The 19343-nt window shown below is 41.4% G+C and overlaps 1 protein-coding gene across 1 annotated transcript in view; it reads right to left on the reverse strand.

Annotated features, from left to right (window-relative positions):
- Nucleotides 1-10302, reverse strand: part of GDA (guanine deaminase) — a 34479-nt gene extending 24177 nt beyond the window's left edge. Inside the window, exons 1-3 of the mRNA XM_040540012.1 lie at nt 9919-10302; nt 4454-4542; nt 2563-2734 (exon numbers count right to left, since the gene is read on the reverse strand). Of these exons, the coding sequence (XP_040395946.1) occupies nt 2563-2734; nt 4454-4542; nt 9919-10041 (384 nt within the window). The 5' untranslated portion in view covers nt 10042-10302. The remainder of the gene's footprint in view (nt 1-2562; nt 2735-4453; nt 4543-9918) is intronic.
- Between the last annotated feature and the right edge of the window lie 9041 nt (nt 10303-19343).

Below are 19343 nucleotides of genomic sequence, written 5' to 3' on the forward strand. Positions count from 1 at the left end.
TGTGAGAATATATTTCTTTTAACAGGATAGAAGGTGAGACATCCAATGCAACTTTTAAGAATGGCTACAGCAAATTATTTAACAAACATGAAGCTAAGCTCTGTCTTTTTCATAAAATATTCAAATTAAAGTCTTTAAAAATATGTCTTCAAGTGTGCCTAAAATGAGTCACAAAAATAATGTCACTGCTGAGACAAACTACCTTCATCTTTTTTTAGCTTTTAAAACCCCCAAATCTGTGTTTTTGTTTTTTTTTTTATTCCTAAAATTGTTTAATGAAATCCATTTTTTTTCCAAAAACATCAGCATGAAGAATTGGCTTTCCTAAAATTTGAGGGACCAGAGGTGGTTCCAGATACAATATGGCAAATTTCATTTAATTCATTTGCTTTAGCAAATACAGAAAGTATTTATTGGAAACAGGATATTGGCTTGAAACATTTCACTATGTTTTAAGTACAATTCCTAAAGTATAGATACATATCTGCTTCCTGCTAGTTTAGTCCCATTTCTAACAGTGGAAGGTTATTATAAGACCCAAAGCATGATAAGTGCTCCTTAAAAAAAAAAGTGACTATCCTTAAATTGTAACAAGCAAGTATATTTTTCAAACCCATTCATTTGTTTAGTCGCTGTTAGCTCATTTTTGGCCTTGACTCATGAGAAAGAACACTACATATTGCACAAAAGATTATTTCCGCTTATCATTTTTAAATTTATCACCCATTTTCTTGTTTCTACATCACCAATTAGATAGTATAAATTTTGGTCTATCTCGCATAGGCCAGTTGTTTTTTATATATTTTTACTCCTTATTTGTCACTTTTATAAGCTAAACAAACCATTTTTAGTCTCTCTTTCTATTTTCCCATGTCTTTGACTTTCATCTTTGACTGTTCCATCTCCACTGCATTCTGCACTCCTCTTGCCCCTCTGAGCTCTGCAAGTGATATTCAATATAAAGCTGTGACACTGATTTATAGAAAAAAAAATAAAAATCTTCACTCATTCAAATGCCTTTCCCTGGATCACCGCTGAAGATTCAGAGAGGTTTTTACCAAGCTATGGCAATTATGTCCAAGTTACTTGCAAAGCAGTACATTAATTTTGTCTTCCAACTTGATTAAGACTGGTGAAACTGAGAAGGTGGCTCTCAGAATAGTTACATTCCTCAAGCCATTTTATACTTCCCAGTTTGGACAGGAAACTATTGGTTCCATACTGGTTCCATAAGTAAGACTGTTTTAGCAACAAGAGAACAACAAATAGCAATGCAGAAAATAGTAGTTATCTAGATGGCTGGATTCTGTTCTGACACATTTGGCCATGAAGCATTGCAGAGCTACCGGTATTCTGCAGCATTATGAAAAACATTTTTGTGATCTTGTCCTGTTTTATACCTACACGGAGAGCCGAACCATTGTGTTGAAGCTTCTCCAACTAACTTCGAATTCTCACTGGCAATTCTTTTCCAGGTAATGTTATTAAACTTGCTGCAAAGTGAGCACTTGATCTGTGCTAATCTTACCCCATCTGAACCATTGGAGACAGTAACAGTATGTTGAAATGAAGGTGAGATCACCTCTACGTTATACGTAGCTGAAGGCGTGTGCTTGTGACTACATTTTATGACCAAGCTGCTCCTACTGCTGTGATTGTGCTAGATGGCAGAAAGGCTTTTTTTTTTTTTTTAGATTTGCATTGCAAAGACAGTAACTATTTATTACAGATTCATTACATTATTGTTTTGACAACACGTTGTTACAGTATTAGACAAATGCAAGGCAGTTTATAGTGGTCATTTAATCTTAAGAAAATACTTCAGTCTATGTATTAAGAGATACATTTCAGTTATAGCACAGAATCTACTGTGCAATGTGACCTTGCTGTTTATTGTTCAAGTGGAATTTGACCTCAAAGCCTTTATATTGCACAAAACCAGACTAGTTCAAACACAGGCTCTCTCTTTGATTCACAATACCATCAACAGACTTCTATCAGCAATGAAAGGTATTCCTGCTACAGGGACCTCAGCTATAGAACCTTCTCCCTCAATTGCTCCAAAACACCCCAGATTTTTTGTTGGTGAGAAGTGTCTCCTACTTCAAAAAATCATTGCAGAAGACATGTTCATAATACAGAAGTTTTGTGCAGAAAAGGAAATAACCTCTGAAAGGCTTTGTTTTGTTTTGTTTTGTTTTGTTTTTTACAATGTTTGATCATTTCTGAATGAGGTTGTCAGCACCTACTGGCAACACTAGCTCTGAAAATACTCTTAAATGCTGGTCAGTGTACTCAGATACAAGAAAAGATGATTAATGAGATGGTTGTTAATCAATCACATGATTAAATGAACTGTCTTACCAGCAACAACAGAACAAGAATGTAAGTAGCAGGCAATGATCTCGCCTATCAACTAGAACAGTGGATGTGTTGTCAGTTTTATCTGGTTTTCATGACATTAAGACACGTTCTCCTATTTCTGCTGACCTTCTGAAAATTTATGTATATTTTACAAAAAGTAATGTTGTCAAGCAGGTAAATGAAATTTGCAATACTTACAACAACTCTAGTGTACACTTCTTCTGCAAAATCACTGTCTTTGTATTTGGCTTCCGTTGGGAACGTGTAATTAGTTAGCCACTGCAAAAGAGGTAGATCTACTCTTGTACCAGCAAATGAATACTGAGGAGCATGAATGTGTGTGTCAACCAATCCTGGCATGAAGAATTCACTAGGGAAAGAAAAGAAAACGGTAATGGTCCAAAACATCCAAAATTTTTTCCAAGAAAAGTAGTTTTTAATTAAACAGTATGTTTGAGCAAAAGCCATCAGTGTAAATGACAAGCATAGATTAACCTTACTATTTCAGCACCAGCATATGCACTCCTACTACACCCCTACCCACACTCCTTTACTGTATGAATTAGGTGTCTAACTTCTATACAGACTTACATAGGTACCTGCAAGGAAAAAAATCTGTGGCTAGAAACTAATGTAAGAGCATGATGAATCCAATTGTCTGTAATATTTACCCAGACTGAATACCAGTAAGTAAAGCCAAACTGATTTCACAGTAATTAAAGTTATTCGACAGAAGAATCCACCTGAGCAAGAGAAGATTCACGCTAGATCCCTAGCATATATTTGTAATGCCTCTAGATGTGAGATGTTTATAGATATAAAACTGTAACTTTCTGCACCCCAGTTTTCTACTATTGTATAAATGTATCTATATATATTACTCATTCAGTGAATTTCAAGGTTTAATGAAAGAACAGCATGTCTACAAGTGCATATACAGATGCTGGACAGAAAAGAAAAAAAAAAAAAAAGCTCTGTTCAGTGTCTTGACAGGAAAGGTGTCTTTACAATGAAAGTGCAATATGGTTCATTGCCATGCAGTACTCATATAATAACAGGGATGAGTACACCAACATCACCATGAGGTTGCTATAATTATTTTGTTTTGTGCTGGAACTCCATAAAGAATCAAATTTCTCTCAGCCTTCCCCCCTTCTCCCTGGATACTGATAAAAACATCGATTTTGTCTCTGTAATTTCCCTTCTTTCTGTCTTCCTGCATGCTAGAAATGCTGAAAGATCTTTCTCAATCTTATCCTTATTCCCAGCAACTTCCATTTTCCCCAGGCTATTTCAAGTGAAAAAACCATCTGATGACTCATGTATGCTGTACGATAAGTGATCCAACAAAGCATACAGATTTTTAACAGCTGAACACTAACACTATGCTGCAACTCTAGACTCTAAACTACACGTTGCTTACAGTTGTGCTACTGTGTGTAAAGAATGGTAGGTACAATCCATAAGTTCACTAAAAAGGTTGGGGATTTCATTGGCTGAACAAAAAGGAAACACTCATCCGAAAATACAGCTAGAAATACAAGGCTCTGTGTTTAGAGGGTTTAATACTCTAATTTTATTAGTTTTTATTAGGGAGTGTGTCAAAGCCCAAGCACTTTAGTTTTATATCTGCAGTGTCAAGGCTACCTACATTTATTAAGTATTAAGTCCAGAGTTTCGAGCAGGCACAGCCTGCTGCTAAGAATATGCAATCTAAAATAAAGAAGACCATCTAGGTAAATGATTTTCTCAAGGAAGGTCATTGTCTTACACTTTGTATGAACTGAAGAAGTTATGCGTGAAAACTAAATACAGCATTTTGGTGTGCGCGGTACAAGTCAGCCAGCAGAATTCAGTGATGGCTGCAGTCCCAAACCAAGGAATGCAAAAAGCACACAGATGGCTTGCACTGCAGGCCTCACCCAGAATGCAGGCAGCCCTTGGATTAAGAGCTCTTGCAGAAATGAAAGGGAGTTTTGCCCATAAAATGGGATTTAACGTATTCCCTGCCTCAACTTATTCATACCTGCACTGCTTTGCTCAGAGAGTAAAATGCATTTGCTGAAGTTAATCTAAACAAAACACTTACTGATGACTCAGTTCTCTTATGTCAGACGTTTTGAAGCCCCACTTCTTAGCCAGTTGCTCTTGCTGATCAGCTTGCTCCAAAAACACAATCTAAAAGAAAGCGAAAGATAGTTATATACCTTAAGTATGTATCCTACTTTTACATGAAGGCAACAGAAGTCATATCTTAAAACAGATTTTACACACTTACTACAAAGTGATAGGTTTGCATTGAAATACTTGTTCTTCTTGACTGTTGGGTCTGATTTTGAAATACCTACTCACAACCTAGTGAATAGCACCACACCATTTGTAACTTGTAAGAAAAGAATTAATTCACTCAAAAGTAATACATGAGCAGAACTGCACAGTGTCCATGGGCACTCCAGTAGCCTACCACGATGCTAGCAGTACAGTCACTCTTTGTGGAAGTAGCTGACATCCTTTCTGGAAGGGGATTAGAGTATTAAAAAGCAGAGGGGTAAAATTAATTGCTTTACCCAGGACAGACTTGGACTGAGCTAAGTATTTGCTAACTTTCTGCTCATGTCCTTAATGCTTTATTGTCATTATTTTTAAGTGCCTAGGAAAGTGAAAGAAACTGAGGGAAAAAGTGCAGATAATCTTTTAATTTTACAGAACAGACTAAAAACATGCCTAAGATCTTTATTTATTAAAAAAAAAAAAAAAAAGCAGAGAGAGAGAGAGAGAGAAAATAAACAACTCTACAATCTAAAGCCTAATTCAGCCCCATTTGGCTCTTAGATGACATTGGCTCCACTGCCAGGGAATTTCTGCTGCCAACTAAGAAATTTAGCACACTTTTTGTCTACTGTCAGATTTTAATCTACAACATAACTCTGGGAGGCTGAATTCTAAACTTTCTAATTCTCTTGTCTGACAATACTAGCCTTGACAACTTTTCAAGAAACAAAGAGCAGGGACTCCAGGCACTGGAATGCCTGCTACAGGCTCCAGGCAGGCTCCAGGTTTCCATGACACTGAGGATCCCAACACCTCCCCTGACCAAAGACTGTATACTCTGAGCTTTCTGAGCCCGCAAGTTCTTGCCAAACAATAATTTCTGCCTAAAACCAACTCATGGACTTCTAACCCCGTTGGTATAAGAGCTTGTTCTTCTAAGTTCAAGGCTGCCTAGTCTCTTACGTGTAAATATGGCTTTTCTGATTTACCTTGTAAAAAGCAAATGTTTTACACTTCTTAGTCAGAAAAGAAGCTGTTAAAATCATAACATATCAATAAATATCCCATCAGAAATAACTGTAGGAATATTGTAGTCCATTAATACTTCACATAAAACACTGTTTGTCTCCTTCTAAAGAGGATTATTTAGGCCCTTCAGCCAGCTGAATTAGATGTCTATCTGCAGGGGGCTTCGAACACAGACCTGCTGAAATTTCTGATGAGCAATAAAGAAAATGTCACTCAGACACTGAAGTCAAAATGAATGCAGAATGACTAATGTTAGAGCTGCTAAACCAGGAAAAAAAAAAAAAAAAAAAAGGAGAAGGGGAGAGAGAGAGAGAAACATGCAATACCAGATGGCAAATGCTGGAAACGGGTGTTGCCATGGAAAAGAAGTGACTATTACATACTTTTAGAGTGCAGATAAATAAAACACGTAAATTATGGAAGAATGAATAAAATATTTTTCAAAGGAATTGGACACATGAAATAAACCTAACCTTGACACCTGGGCCATTACTGCCAAATGCAGCTGTAGATGAATCAGAAACACATGTATATTCTTTTCAAACAAATTTCCAAGAAGGACTGCTTGGTTTTCCAAGAGATATTCCCCAATCATTTAGGAGGCCTTTGTTCTTGAGATCTTTCTAACACTTTAAAGTCCTTGAGGTCCCATGTTTGGGCATTTTCCTGAGTATTTGCTCGTACATTCCAGGTAACTGCCCTGGTGCCCTGGGAACCAAACCTTTAAATTAGTGCTGCACCTTAACATTAAAAAGGCAAGAAGAAACTCTGTGCCAGAGTCACTACTGAATCAGAGAAGTGCACAGGTAAGAAGACTGGCTTTCTGCTTGTGATGAAGCACTTTAAGAAAGTTGTTATCTACAAAAAGCAACAGCTGCTAGGACCAGTGCTCAAACACTTCCATCAGTTCTGATGTGTCATCTATGTGATGGGGCTAAAGGATCCAAAAATGAGGAGCTGTGTGGTGACTATCCTAGTGCCTAGCTCAGCCCCTTTTTTTGTTCCAAGTGATGTCTAAAGCACTGCCATCAACACGTAGCTGATCCAGCCAACTACATATTAACCCTGACACAGTAAACACTGACTGCCTCCAAGCATCACAGTGCAAATAACTCTGCTAACATAAGAGTGGAAAGTAAATTATATTGCCCATAGAAATATGCTTTTTTTTTTTTTTTTTGATCCAGCAGTGCCTATGTGGTACTATGTGACACTCACAGACGAACATGAGTAACAAGTTCTTTCTTCTCTCCCATGTCACATCCTTTGATGCTCAGAGGGCTGGAGCACCTCTCCTATGAAGAAAGGCTGAGAGAGCTGGGGTTGTTCAGCCTGCAGAGAAGAAGGCTCCAGGCAGACCTCACTGTGGCCTTTCAATACTTAAAGGTGTCTTATAAAAAGGATGGAGAAGTACTCTTAACTCAGGTAGGTAAGGACAAGACAAGGGACAATGGTCTTAAACTAAATGAGGGAAGATTTAGATTAGACATTACGAGGAACTTCTTCACTGTGAGGGCAGTGAGGCACTGGCACTGGCTGCCCAGAGAAGCTGTGGATGCCCCATCCCTGGAGGTGTTCAAGGCCAGGTTGGATGGGGCTTTGGGCAACCTGGTCTAGTGGGAGGTGTCCTGCCCATGCAGGGGGGTTGGAACTGGGTCTTTAAGGTCCCTTTCTACCCAAGCCATTCTCTCACTCCACGATTCTATGATTCTTCTCATCCTTCCCTGTCTCCACAATGATTAGCTACCATCATTAACACACATCTCTTTCCTGCCACTGACCATCATGCTGTCCTATTTGCAGCCTCAGTGAGTTGCTGCCAGCACTGTTTAATGTTGCTACCATATTCAGCAGTTTTACAATTAGAGATGCAACGCCTACTGTTTGTCCAGTTCTCAAAACTGGAACAGGAGGCTAGATGAGAGACAGAAGCACTTATTAGACCCAGCTCCTGAGCAAATAGGCCAAACTGCTGGGAAGGACCAAGCAATGAACCCCAAATGGTTGATGTTGACTTGATACCTTCCCCCCTGTACATCTAAGACACATGCCACTTGCTATCCCAGCTGGCTTAAGCTAAACACTCATGTTTGGCAATACTTAACAACACAGCCTCATTCCACAACTCTTGCTCTTTCCATGCCTTCAGCAGGAGCTTTTATCTTTGTTCTATTTTCTTAATATTTTACTCAACTACATTATTTACACCAATGTTTCAATGACAGCTCACATTTTGCAGCTGATTCTATTTTCTTTGCCTTGGGGAATACCACTCTTTCTACTGGCAGTTCTTCAAGAGCAGCACCACACTGCCCTACAAACCACTCAATTAAACATAGGCTTATTTTGTTAACTTGTGGTAACTTGGGTCTTCAAACTTGACAGCAATGTTTTCTTTGCTAAAGTTCCCTTTTCATCTACAGGCAAAGCACGCAGAGCTGACACTTCATCTCCTGCCTTTAACAGAGAACTATCCCCACTTGCTGCGGGGTCCTGGGCAGTGTTTCTGTGTCACCAGCTGTATGCTCCTGCTACTTTGAGGACAGTCAGGGACTCATACTCAAGAACAGCACCTGGCTGTTAGGTCAGAGGTTGGACTAGGTGATCTTGGAGGTCTCTTCCAACCTAGATGATTCCATGACTCTGTGATTCTGTGAAAAGCTGGTCTGTTCACCTCTTCTGAGATCATTCACAATTTTTCCATGATGGAATCAGCAACATGAGGCAAAAGAATGATAGCTGCATAGTTAATTATTTGGGAGTAACACTGAAATAGTATCGGTGTATGTTTGGACAATGAAGGAAAAAAAAATTTCTAACCATCACATCCTTCTTTGTGAAGCACCTCTTCAGTGATTCCATTGGAAGTGCTGCATGAGGCAAAATTATGAAAAAAAGAAAAAAAGAAAAAGGCTAGAGGGTACCAAAACTCATTGTATTTGATCCTGAAATAGTAAAATGACAGGAATTCTCAAAAAGATAAAAATATGCAAGTCCCTGCTACTCTATTCTGGTGGAAATTTCCTTTTTGGACAACAATGTTTTCTGGATTTTTTTTTTGAACAACTGTGTGGGAATGTGCCAATTAATGCATGAAAAACACTACCCAGTGAATCCTTGTTCACTAGGAGAAGGGGAGATAGTGACTCTGCCTGAGAGCAGAAATGACTAGACACAACCTACTAAGTTGTCTGTTTTTCAAGATAATCCCTTAAAGGTCTTGATTTCCTAAGGACACAGAGGAGTCACTTTTTAGCAGACCTTACCATTAAAGAGAGCAAGACAAGATACGAGTTTCTGCCTCCTGCACCTGAGTAACACAAATCAAACTCTTTACTCATTCAGGTCTATTGCTTCTAGTCGACACCACCCAATACAGAGCTTTATAAGTTTTTATTCACCTCCTGTATGCCAACATACAGCTTCTGAGAAGCCTTGCTATTGCTTGTACCAGACTCCCCAAGAGCAGCCATAAGAGGACTGTCTTGAAAGCGGCCCTCGAGGACCCGTGTGGATGGAGAGAACAAGCTGTAAGAGCCCAGAGTGTGCTCTGCATGTATTTCAAATGTTGCTAAAGCCTGACAGAGTAGTTTAGTCACCAGAAGGAAAGAAAATGACTTTTTTTATTAGACACAGGGTGGCTATGTACACTGCTGAGCCTAGAAGAAATTACCAGTGCACATAGCGTGCGCTGTGAATCCCGGTGCCACCGGTGACCCTGTCAGGGGAAAGTTGCAGCTTCTCTGCCGGGATCAATCCTGCGCTACCTGTGAGTGTTATGCTCGTTCTTAAACTTACCATTAACACTCCCAACCTTACCATTTTCCTAACTTTCTACGGGTACGTGCCATGTTTTTGTTGCTTCTTATTCCTAGGACGAGAAGTAAAAAGCTTCGCTCGGATGTTCACGAGTGGGGGGGGGGGGGGGGGGGGGAGCGGGACACGACACACGACACCGCCATTCCTGCTATTTCGGCACTCGCCGCCGGCACAACCGCCCCAAAACCGAGCCGAGGAGCCCTCTCCGCGCCGCGGGGACGGGACGGGGCTCCCCGGGGAGGCTCCGGGACCCTTCGGAGCGCGGCGCTGCCTCGACGGGGCGCGCTTCCCCTGGCGGCTCCCTCACGGGCTCCGGACCGCGGCCGGAGCCTAAGGGGGGGGACATCGGCGCCCGAGGGGCACCGGGAAGCCCGGGCCATCTCCCCCCGTCCCGCCGCATCTCCCCCCCACGTCCCGCCGCCGTCCGCTCCTCACCGTGCCGCCGTCGTCCACCCCCAGCAGGTGTCCATGCAGGATCTCCATTGGCACGGAGAGCCGGGAGTGCACGAAGGTCCCCCTGAAGACGTGGGCGAGCGGCGGGCGCTGCGGGGAGCTCATGGCGGGGGCGGCGGGGACGGCTTCGCGGGGGCCGGAGCAGGCGGGCAGCTGGCACCCGCTGTCTGCCGCTGCCGACGGCGGCTTCCCGGACCTGTCATCATCTCCCCACCCCCTGGTGACTTTCGCCTTCTGCGGGGAGGAGTTTAGGCGGCGGGAGGCCCGCCCGGCGGAACGGGAGACTCAGCCTCGCACCCGCCTCCCCCGCGGGGAGAGGGCGGGAGGACGCGGGAGGCGCCCGCGGGGACGCGAGATGGCGGCGGGGCCTCGACGGGAGGGGCATGGCCACGCCGCACGCCGACCGATGGACGGACGGACGGACGGACGGACCGGCGGCGGTCTTCGGGTCCCCGCCGAGGTGCCCGGGAGGGGGTCGCTCTCGGGAGGCCGTGAGAGGACCTGTGACGCCGTGCCCGAAGCACTGGGGGATTTGTTGGATGTTTTTGGAGTAGACCCGCTTTTAAATGTCGTGGTCGGTAAATGTGTGTTGTGAGGTGGCTCCTAACTGCCTCGGTTAGCCTGCTCGGTTGTACTCGGTGCTCAGAGATGAGTATCCTTCAGTATTAAGCTCCCGTGTTGTTTGTTAGTGGGCACGGGAGCAGGATGCCAGCGGAGGCACCTGGAATACCTGAACTACCTCATTGAGTGGAGATGGTCAATAGGATAAGAGAAAAAGGCTGCAGAAAAACAAAAGGCAGATAAAAATGGATTTTGGTAACCCAGAGAACTGCAATTCCATGACCACTTCCTGCACTTCAGTTTGTGCCTGTTGCCTCTCGTCCTGTCGCTGGGCACAACTGAAAAGAGAGCAGTTCCATCCTCTGGACACCCTCCCCTCAGATATTTATACATATTGATGAGGTGTCCCCTCAGTCTTCTCTTTTCCAGGCGAAACAGGCCCAGCTCTCTCAGCTTGTCCTCCTTGTACAGCAGGTGCTCCAGTGCCCTCATCATCTTTGTAGCCCTCCGGTGAACTCCCTCCAGTAGCTCCACTTCCCTCTTGTACTGCAGAGCCCAGAACTGGACACAATACTCCAGCTGTGGCCTCACCAGGGCTGAGCAGAGGGGGAAGATCACCACCCTTTACCTGCTGGCAACACTCTTCTAAATGCAGCCCAGGATACTGTGGGCCTTCTTGGCCGCAAAGTCACACTGCTGACCAATGGTCAGTCTTCCGTGACTCCCAGCTTCCTCTCTGCAGAGCTGCCCTGTAGCAGTTCAGCCCCCAGGCCCCAGCCTGTACTGGTGCTTGGGTTTGTTCCTCCCTAGGTGCAGGACCCTGCACTTGCCCTTGTTCATGAGGTCCCTCTCGGCCCAGCCATCAAGGTCTCTCTGAATGGCAGCACAGCTCTCTGGGGTCTCAGCCACTCCTCCCAGCTTTTTGCCATCAGTGAACTTGCTGAGGGTGCACTCCATTCCATCGTCCAGGTCACTGATGAATAATTTTAACAACACTGGACCTAGTACTGACCCCTGTGGGACGCTGCTGACTACAGGGCTCCAGCTAGATTCTGCACCACCAAGCACAACCTTCTGAACTCTGCCATCCAGCCAATTGCCAATCCACCTCACTATACACTCATCTAGCTCGTACTTCCTGCAAAAGAACTTGCCATCAAGGGTGCTGGCACTGTTAGTGTCAAAGCTGGATTGCAAAGTTAGCCATTAATTAGTTTACCATTAAAAGATCTTTGTCCTTCTCACTGTGCTGACACTATACAGACATGTAGAAGGAGACTCTCTTTCCTTCAAGATCTCGGGATCAACGTTGGGAGGAGAAAAAGACACAGTGGGAGATCACAGGATGAGTTTAATTTTAATCAGTTGTGGGCACATCATCAACCTTTATCTTGTGTTTTTTGAACAGGAATCTTTTAGGTTACTGTGAACCAAGTTTTAAATAAGTGGACATACTGGTACCAAATGAAAGATCTTACCCTGACTTTGCTGTAAGCTTAGGCAGGCCATAAAGATTGTCCAAAATAAAACAGACATGTGAAAGTGACTCTTATATGCTGGCGTTGTTAATTTCTTGTGAGAAGTCTCACGAGAAATGTTTTTTATAAGATCCATGGCAGTTTTTCACTGTATTTCTGATCTTTTCAACCTGATAAATTCACAAAACTCACAAAATAAAACTCAAAATGGTCTTGCAGGTTAATCTAGTTTAGAAAATAAACTGTCACGTGAATCTTTCATGCAATTCAGTTTGCTTTCAATGCTGTAATACTTCCTTCTTCCTTGAACAGCAGAGTAATAATAAAACAAAAACAAAAATAAAAAGCCTCTTAAATTAGCACTTGCAGAAGCCTTCTTGCAAAGATGTTTGTAAGGGTGAAAATCCTGTGTTTATTAAGGCTGCAGCTGAAACCACCTGTATTCCAGGCTGTGACCCCAGGCAAGAAAAATTGTCTTTTGCTGTATGATGGAAAAGGAGTGAGCAGCAATAGCTACTGTTCCACACAACTCGCCTTTTTTCTTGTGGCAGCAGCGCACAATAATTTTCCAAGGCATAGGCAAGCTCCATGCTCACCTCTCCAGTACTCTGCCTTAAGGTATCTGTGTGCTTTACTTAACTTGCATCAGCATATACGTGGCTCTTGGCTTCAAAGACAGAGCTCTCATGCTGTATGGGTGCACTGCTGTCCAAAGTAACACTTTGCAGAGTTCGACACTCATGCTAATTCAGTGCTCCTGGGAAGCCCTTCAGTTGCCTTTGGTGGGGATTTGTGCTGCTCCTGAGCATTTGAGAATGCTTCAACCAAGGTTTTCTGTTAAATATCTCAGGGATTACCTCCAGCTATCCTGCATAAAGGTGGTATTTACTCCTGCGGTCACAGTGAGATTGAAACCAGCCTATATTTATGCATGAGAAGAAATCTGAAAACACTGATGGTGTTTTCCTTTAGTACATTTAGGGAGAAACACCAATAACAAAAGCTGTTAATGATCAATTTATTGTCATAAGTTGGTTCCAAAACCCTCTGAAGTTATATAATTTCACTGTTTCACTGTTAAAAGAAATATTGATATTTCTTTCTCTCTTTTCTTTTTTTTCTTTTTTTTTTTTTTTTTTCCTAGCTGCAATGTGAGAGAACATTGGAAACTCTTAAGAGGGTTGTAACGTTAATGGCTAACAGCCTTCCCAGCTGATTAAAGTCCTTAATCAGACTTTATTTAGTTATTAGTTTGCAACAGTCACACATATGTGCCCTAAGATACTGACATGGCTCAAGATAAGACCTTTGCCAACTGTGAAAAACCAAGCCATTCTTCTAAGATATTATTAAAGGATGATACTGAAGTATGTTTTGTTTCACTGGGGTACACTAAGCTTGGCACTTTACCTCCTAGGACAGAAGTTTAATGCTCTGGGATGATTGCTACTTACTGATTAACTCAAAGAGTGATTGAAATAACCTGTTCTTTTTTTTTTTTTCAAAATGGTTAAGGGTCTAGAGTGAGAAATTTAGCTTCCTACAAATTACAGAAAAGTTTTGTTTAAATAGCACTTGAAAATAAACCTTAGCTTTAAAAAGTGTTAAAATCGTCACACTTGGGTTAACATATTCATTTTAAAGTACCTAGTACAGTGTTAAAGTACCTAAAGTACAGTGGTACTTTGACCTTCTGCTGTTAAAAGAAGTCTGTCTCTCCATTCAGCAGTTTTTCAGACTCTCTTTTCTTTTGAGTCATTGACTTCTACTCAATTTTTGAAACTCATCTAAGTCCTGAAGCCAAGCAACAGTAGAATGTTCAGTCACTGTTCTTCTAGGAGCACAAGGACAGATTTTAACGGGATTAAAATGTGTTTATTCCCATTAACATTTACACTTTCTGATCTTTTGTTTCACTTGGTACACTGTACAAAGCCAGAATTCAATGCCTTGTTTCAAAGTTTCAGAGCACATAAGGTGATCCTGCAAATTCTGAGAAACAAGAAAAAGGAACTTGTTTTTCCCCCCGCTTTAAAAAAAATAGTTGATCAGGTACATGTCACCACACAAAAGCTTCTATCTATAGGACTCTGCTGAGATAAGTGCTTGCAAGGCCTGAGCATCAAGGGTACAATAATTATTGTTCTAATACAGAAGTGATTGTTCTTATTTTGTTTGATTGTCAAAATGTACCCCATATATAATTTGTAACATAGCAACTAAGTCAATGGTGAAACAAAATATAATTGATTTATCTGCTATTGAGTGATTTTTGTCCAAAAATGAAAGTGCTGAGTATGCAGCAAACACTTGGAGCTGTTCAGAAAAAGAAAGAAGTGAAGCATGAAAAGTATCAGAAGGAGGGCCAACTGTATTCTGGGGTGCATCAAGCACGGCATTGCTAGTCGATCGAGGGAAGTGATTGTCCCGCTCTACTCTGCGCTGGTCCAGCCTCACCTCGAGTACTGTGTGCAGTTCTGGGCACCACAGTACAAAAAGGACATTAAACTGCTGGAGAGTGTCCAGAGGAGGGCAACGAAGATGGTGAAGGGCCTCGAGGGGAAGACATGTGAGGAGCGGCTGAGGTCACTTGGCCTGTTTGGCCTGGAGAAGAGGAGGCCGAGTGGGGACCTCATCGCAGTCTACAACTTCCTCGTGAAGGGGAGTGGAGAGGCAGGTGACCTATTCTCCGTTATCGCCAGTGACAGGGCCCACGGGAACGGTGTCAAGCTGAGGCAGGGGAAGTTTAGGCTGGACATCAGGAAGAGGTTCTTCACCGAGAGGGTGGTTGCACACTGGAACAGGCTCCCCAGTGAAGTAGTCACTGCACCAAGCCTGTCTGAATTTAAGAAGCGATTGGACTGTGCACTTAGTCACATGGTCTAAACTTTTGGGCAGACCTGTGCGGTGCCAGGAGTTGGACTTGATGATCCTGATGGGTCCCTTCCAACTCGGGATATTCTGTGATTCTATGATTCTATCTACTCTCAGATAAGTGCAAAATTAATTTGGGAGCTAGAGTTAGCCCTGTACAGGCCAATTCAAACACCTCATGTTCCCTGAAACGTCTGTATCATCAATATCAATTTACAATACCTTACTTCTCCAAATCCACCTAAAGCTGAAAATTACCCCACTCAAGACGAGTAAGAACAAACGACCTTACAGACAAGGTCCCTTTCATCTACCACTGTGTGCAGAGCACCCCGCGTGTCCTCAGCCTTGGGTTCTCAAGTCTACAGAGACTCGGGAAGGCAAGGCTCAGACATCTGCAAGGGGTGCCAAAGCTAACTTCGGTCACTTTTCACCTCCAAAAGAGGCCAGTGCTGGCATAGTACTGTCATAACGCATTCCGTTATTAGAATCTAAAGATCATATGTGTTACTTGTTTGTTGATGTATGTTTATCTGAAGAGCAGATTAGCTATGTTTGTCTTAACACTGATAAAGATTTTCTGTTTATTACAGAGAGGCTTACAAACCTTACCAAGGCTTGTCCCTAATAGGAGGTGCTGTAACTAGGCCAGAGGAATTTTTAAGAAAAGCCAGGAAATACTACGTGAATATCAGTAAAACTCATGAATATCAGTAAAGCTCATCCTTTACTAGAATTACAAGCACAAATGGGTGAAACATGTCAAAAGATTTTGGTTTTATGTTTCACAAGATGTACAGGATGGATCAATAGACTTGCTGGACTTTACCTCTGATTGTGTTAAGAGGGAATAGAACAAAACCTAGGTGTCTGCTGTTGCAACCGAAGCTTACTGGGAACAAATTGGACCGGGGCTAGATGTAGTTGCCTGAGCCCTTTCATCTGGAAAATTCGACCTGTAGAATACCATCATCTGATAAATGCAACACACGTAATAGAGAGAAAAGGATCAGCTGATTTCTAGTCGTGACATCATCATAAACCTCTGTTATTAATTGTTTCACTTGTTAGTCTTATTTTCAAGCTCAAAACCCATAAAACCAAATAATATGCTTCACCATTTTATCAGTGATAAGTGAGACTTTTATGTATCATTGTAGAGCTAGCAGAAGATAAAACCATTAAGACATGTAAACAAGAAATAAATTCTCATAAGGGAATTGAAAGAAGCAGTTCTTACTGTTTTTCTCTTTAACACTGTCCCTGCATGAACACCTCTCCTGCTTGACAGAGGAGCAAATGGCTGCTTCTCTAACCTTGTCTGACAGTGGTAACTGATAATCCTGAGGAGCTCAGCTGTCCAATTCTAGTTAAGGCTAGAATTAATTTTCTTCTCAACTGATTTGTGATCTGTGAACCAAAATGACTCATCTAACTTCCAAAATAATTAATAATAGTAATTAATAATATAGGCATAGAAACCTACTCCTGTAAAATTGCTTAATAATTGCAATATGTTAACCAGTGGTTGCATGTTAATCTGTACAAAGGATCTTTTCATGTGTACTAGTATTTAGAGAAGTAGTAAAATCATTCTGAAAGATTTTGTGATCAAGTTGAAGAAATTCTACAAGAAATATAAAAATAATACCACAGTATGGTGATTTCATCACTTTGTCTTAGGTTAAAATATATATCTGCTATGAGAATCTAAAAAATAAAAAATAGAAATCAGTTATTGAATTCCAGTGTTGACAGTGAAGTATGTACAATGAAATGACAAATACATGCATTCACAGGTACATAGATTAATGAATTACCAGCTCTGGCATTGAAAAGGATTTTATTTCTGTGCCCCATTGTCCAAAAGTTTCTTTCATTCAGAGGAGGGGATTTCTCTAAGTGTCAGTCTCTTATTTGAGGTACATACCATTTCCAACTTCTTGACAGTTCCTCTTACCAAAGCAGAGAGAGAGGGAAGAGGGGAAAGGAGGAAGAGGGGAAAGAGAAAATAACTTATTGATGATAACAGTTGTATACATAAGCATGTCCATGTTATTTACCTATGATCAATCTGAGACGATAAGAGCCCTCTTACCCCCCCAAAAAAACAATTATGCAGAATGACAGGGAAAAACTGGAATTTCCATCACTTGAAGGTTAATCAAAAATTGCATTGTCTCACAAATGTTTTGCATCCTTATCTCCTTCCTAACAGGCCTTTATGGGATGCTGCCTACTGACTAAGAAGCCCTACAACCCAGAGCACTGGTCAGGGTTCTCCATGGGGTCATGTGGACCTGTCAAAAAGCATGATTTCCTAAGGCTGACAATGAACAGATGCTGACTGGCCTTAACCTTCTCTGTATCCATTTCCCTAGTTCTAGTTTTTGTCTGTTTTGCTTGTGTTTTGCTCTGTGTTTTCACTGCCATGAGACTTAAAAATTACTGTTTGGTCTTACTTGCTGACTCTCAAGCACTCAGTGGTATAACATGAAAGTGCTACGTGTGTATGCTATACTGGCACCTAGTCAATGTGTTTGCATTAGCAGTTTACTGTGCTGGACATGCAAGTTTCCTAGACCCAAATTCATTTTTGATGCAGATTTGTCTGGTGTCTACACTTAGTCTTTCAGTGTCCATTCCATGCACCGCTTGTGTGCTTGGCATAGTTTCCCTCTTGGTGGGAGGGAACCCATGATGACATTGTATGCATGAAGGCATACAGAGGTCCCCAGCTGCAGTGTGTCTACAAGGTCCTCCAGGAGTTTAAGCTCTAAACATGCACAGGATTCTCTTAGCTATAACTAGACAGCCTGGGATGTTCCTACAAAAATCTGATTTCACTTATCAAGTACAGACATATTGAACTGGGAATCACCTACTAGGTGTGGACATGTGGTGTGTACCTAGGACCAGCAACTGGCATGAACTCTTGCTGGAAATACATGTTTATGTAATCCTAGAACTACAACAGAGAGTATCAAACCAAATTTCTGTTCCTTTTAGGCACTCTGGTAAACTGGGATCCTTAAGCCATTAATTATCTGCCTGCTTCTGGAGATACCAATCTTTTTTTTTTTTTTCTTTCTTTTTTTTTCTTCTCTCCAAAGGGAATAATGGTGTTCAGAGTTTTAGAGTGTACCATTTCCCTTGAATCTCAAGTTCATGTCTGAGTAGCACAGTTGTACACCCCACGCTGTTGTTGACACCTCCAGAAGGGAATCCTGACAGAATTCAGAAAAGCATCACAAGGCTTCTCCCAAAACCAATGCCAAGGCAAAATAGTCCTTCTGGAAATGCACCTGCAAAAGATGGAGATGCCATGCTGACTGGAATGTTATGTACACAGACGTGTACACAGACAGCATACTACCACACAGCAGAATGACATGACATGGAGATGTGTTGTGGCAGCTGTGTACCTGTGATAGGATTAGAGTTAGGGTAAGGGTTAGGGTTAGGGATTGGAGAGAGAGAAAGCACAGACTCCACTTGTGACTGCTTAGGGTTAGGATTTAGGGTTAGGGCTCCTTTTTAGCAAAGTCTCGTTTTGTTATGCCTGACATTATTTTTTTCATCATTTTATAGATGAACATGGTAAAAATATCTATTTTCCAATTCTGTTTTTATATGGCTCCTGTTTATGATGCAGTCTTTCTGCTGCTTATGGATATTATAAGATTAGGGTTTATTTTCAAATTTGTCATCTTGCAGTATTCAAGGATTTATGTGGTTTCTATAATGTTTTCTTTAGACCTTTTTAAAACTTAAAGTTTTTACTTAAAGTAACATTTCCATTTAAAAAATAAATAAGCCTTTTAGTTTTTTCATATTAGAGATACTAAGAGATTCTTTTTGTAATTGGGACTGTAAGCTGAAGCATGCTATACTATATTATATATATGACAATTCCATGCTTTCTCTTCACTGATACATGCAGATACATTTATAGGGTTAAAGGAGAAGGGATAATTGCAATTATGTAGTTTGATCATCTATGTAATATGTACTATGAGCTTATGCATGTTTGGGTATATCTCTAGGAAGATCTTCATAAATAACTTGCCAGTAATGGAAAATTAATTACGACCCTTAATAAGATATGCCAAATTATTATTATTGCCAATTACCCTTCATAGAATAAAAATAAATAAATAAATAAATAAATAAATAAATAAAAGCCTCTTATTTGCAGTTTGATTTTTTTTCCTTGTATTTCAGGACACGCAATATTTTTATACTGCTTGGAAGAACCCATTATGAAAGCGGTGCTTTTAGGTTGTGACGAAGCATATCCCTTCACTCTCTCTTTGATAAGCTAAATGGATTGCACTTCTTGTCTCTCACTGTATAGTTTGTTTTCCTATCCTTAAATGTTCCTAATGGCTCTTTTCTGGATTATCTCTGATTTCAGTGTCTTTCATGGACATTGAGAACTGGACACAGTATGCCAGAAGCAATCATGCTAACGCCAAATGCAGAGGTTATGTA

The sequence above is a fragment of the Cygnus olor genome, chromosome Z (genome assembly GCF_009769625.2).
Source record: "Cygnus olor isolate bCygOlo1 chromosome Z, bCygOlo1.pri.v2, whole genome shotgun sequence".
Classification (NCBI taxonomy): Eukaryota; Metazoa; Chordata; class Aves; order Anseriformes; family Anatidae; genus Cygnus; species Cygnus olor.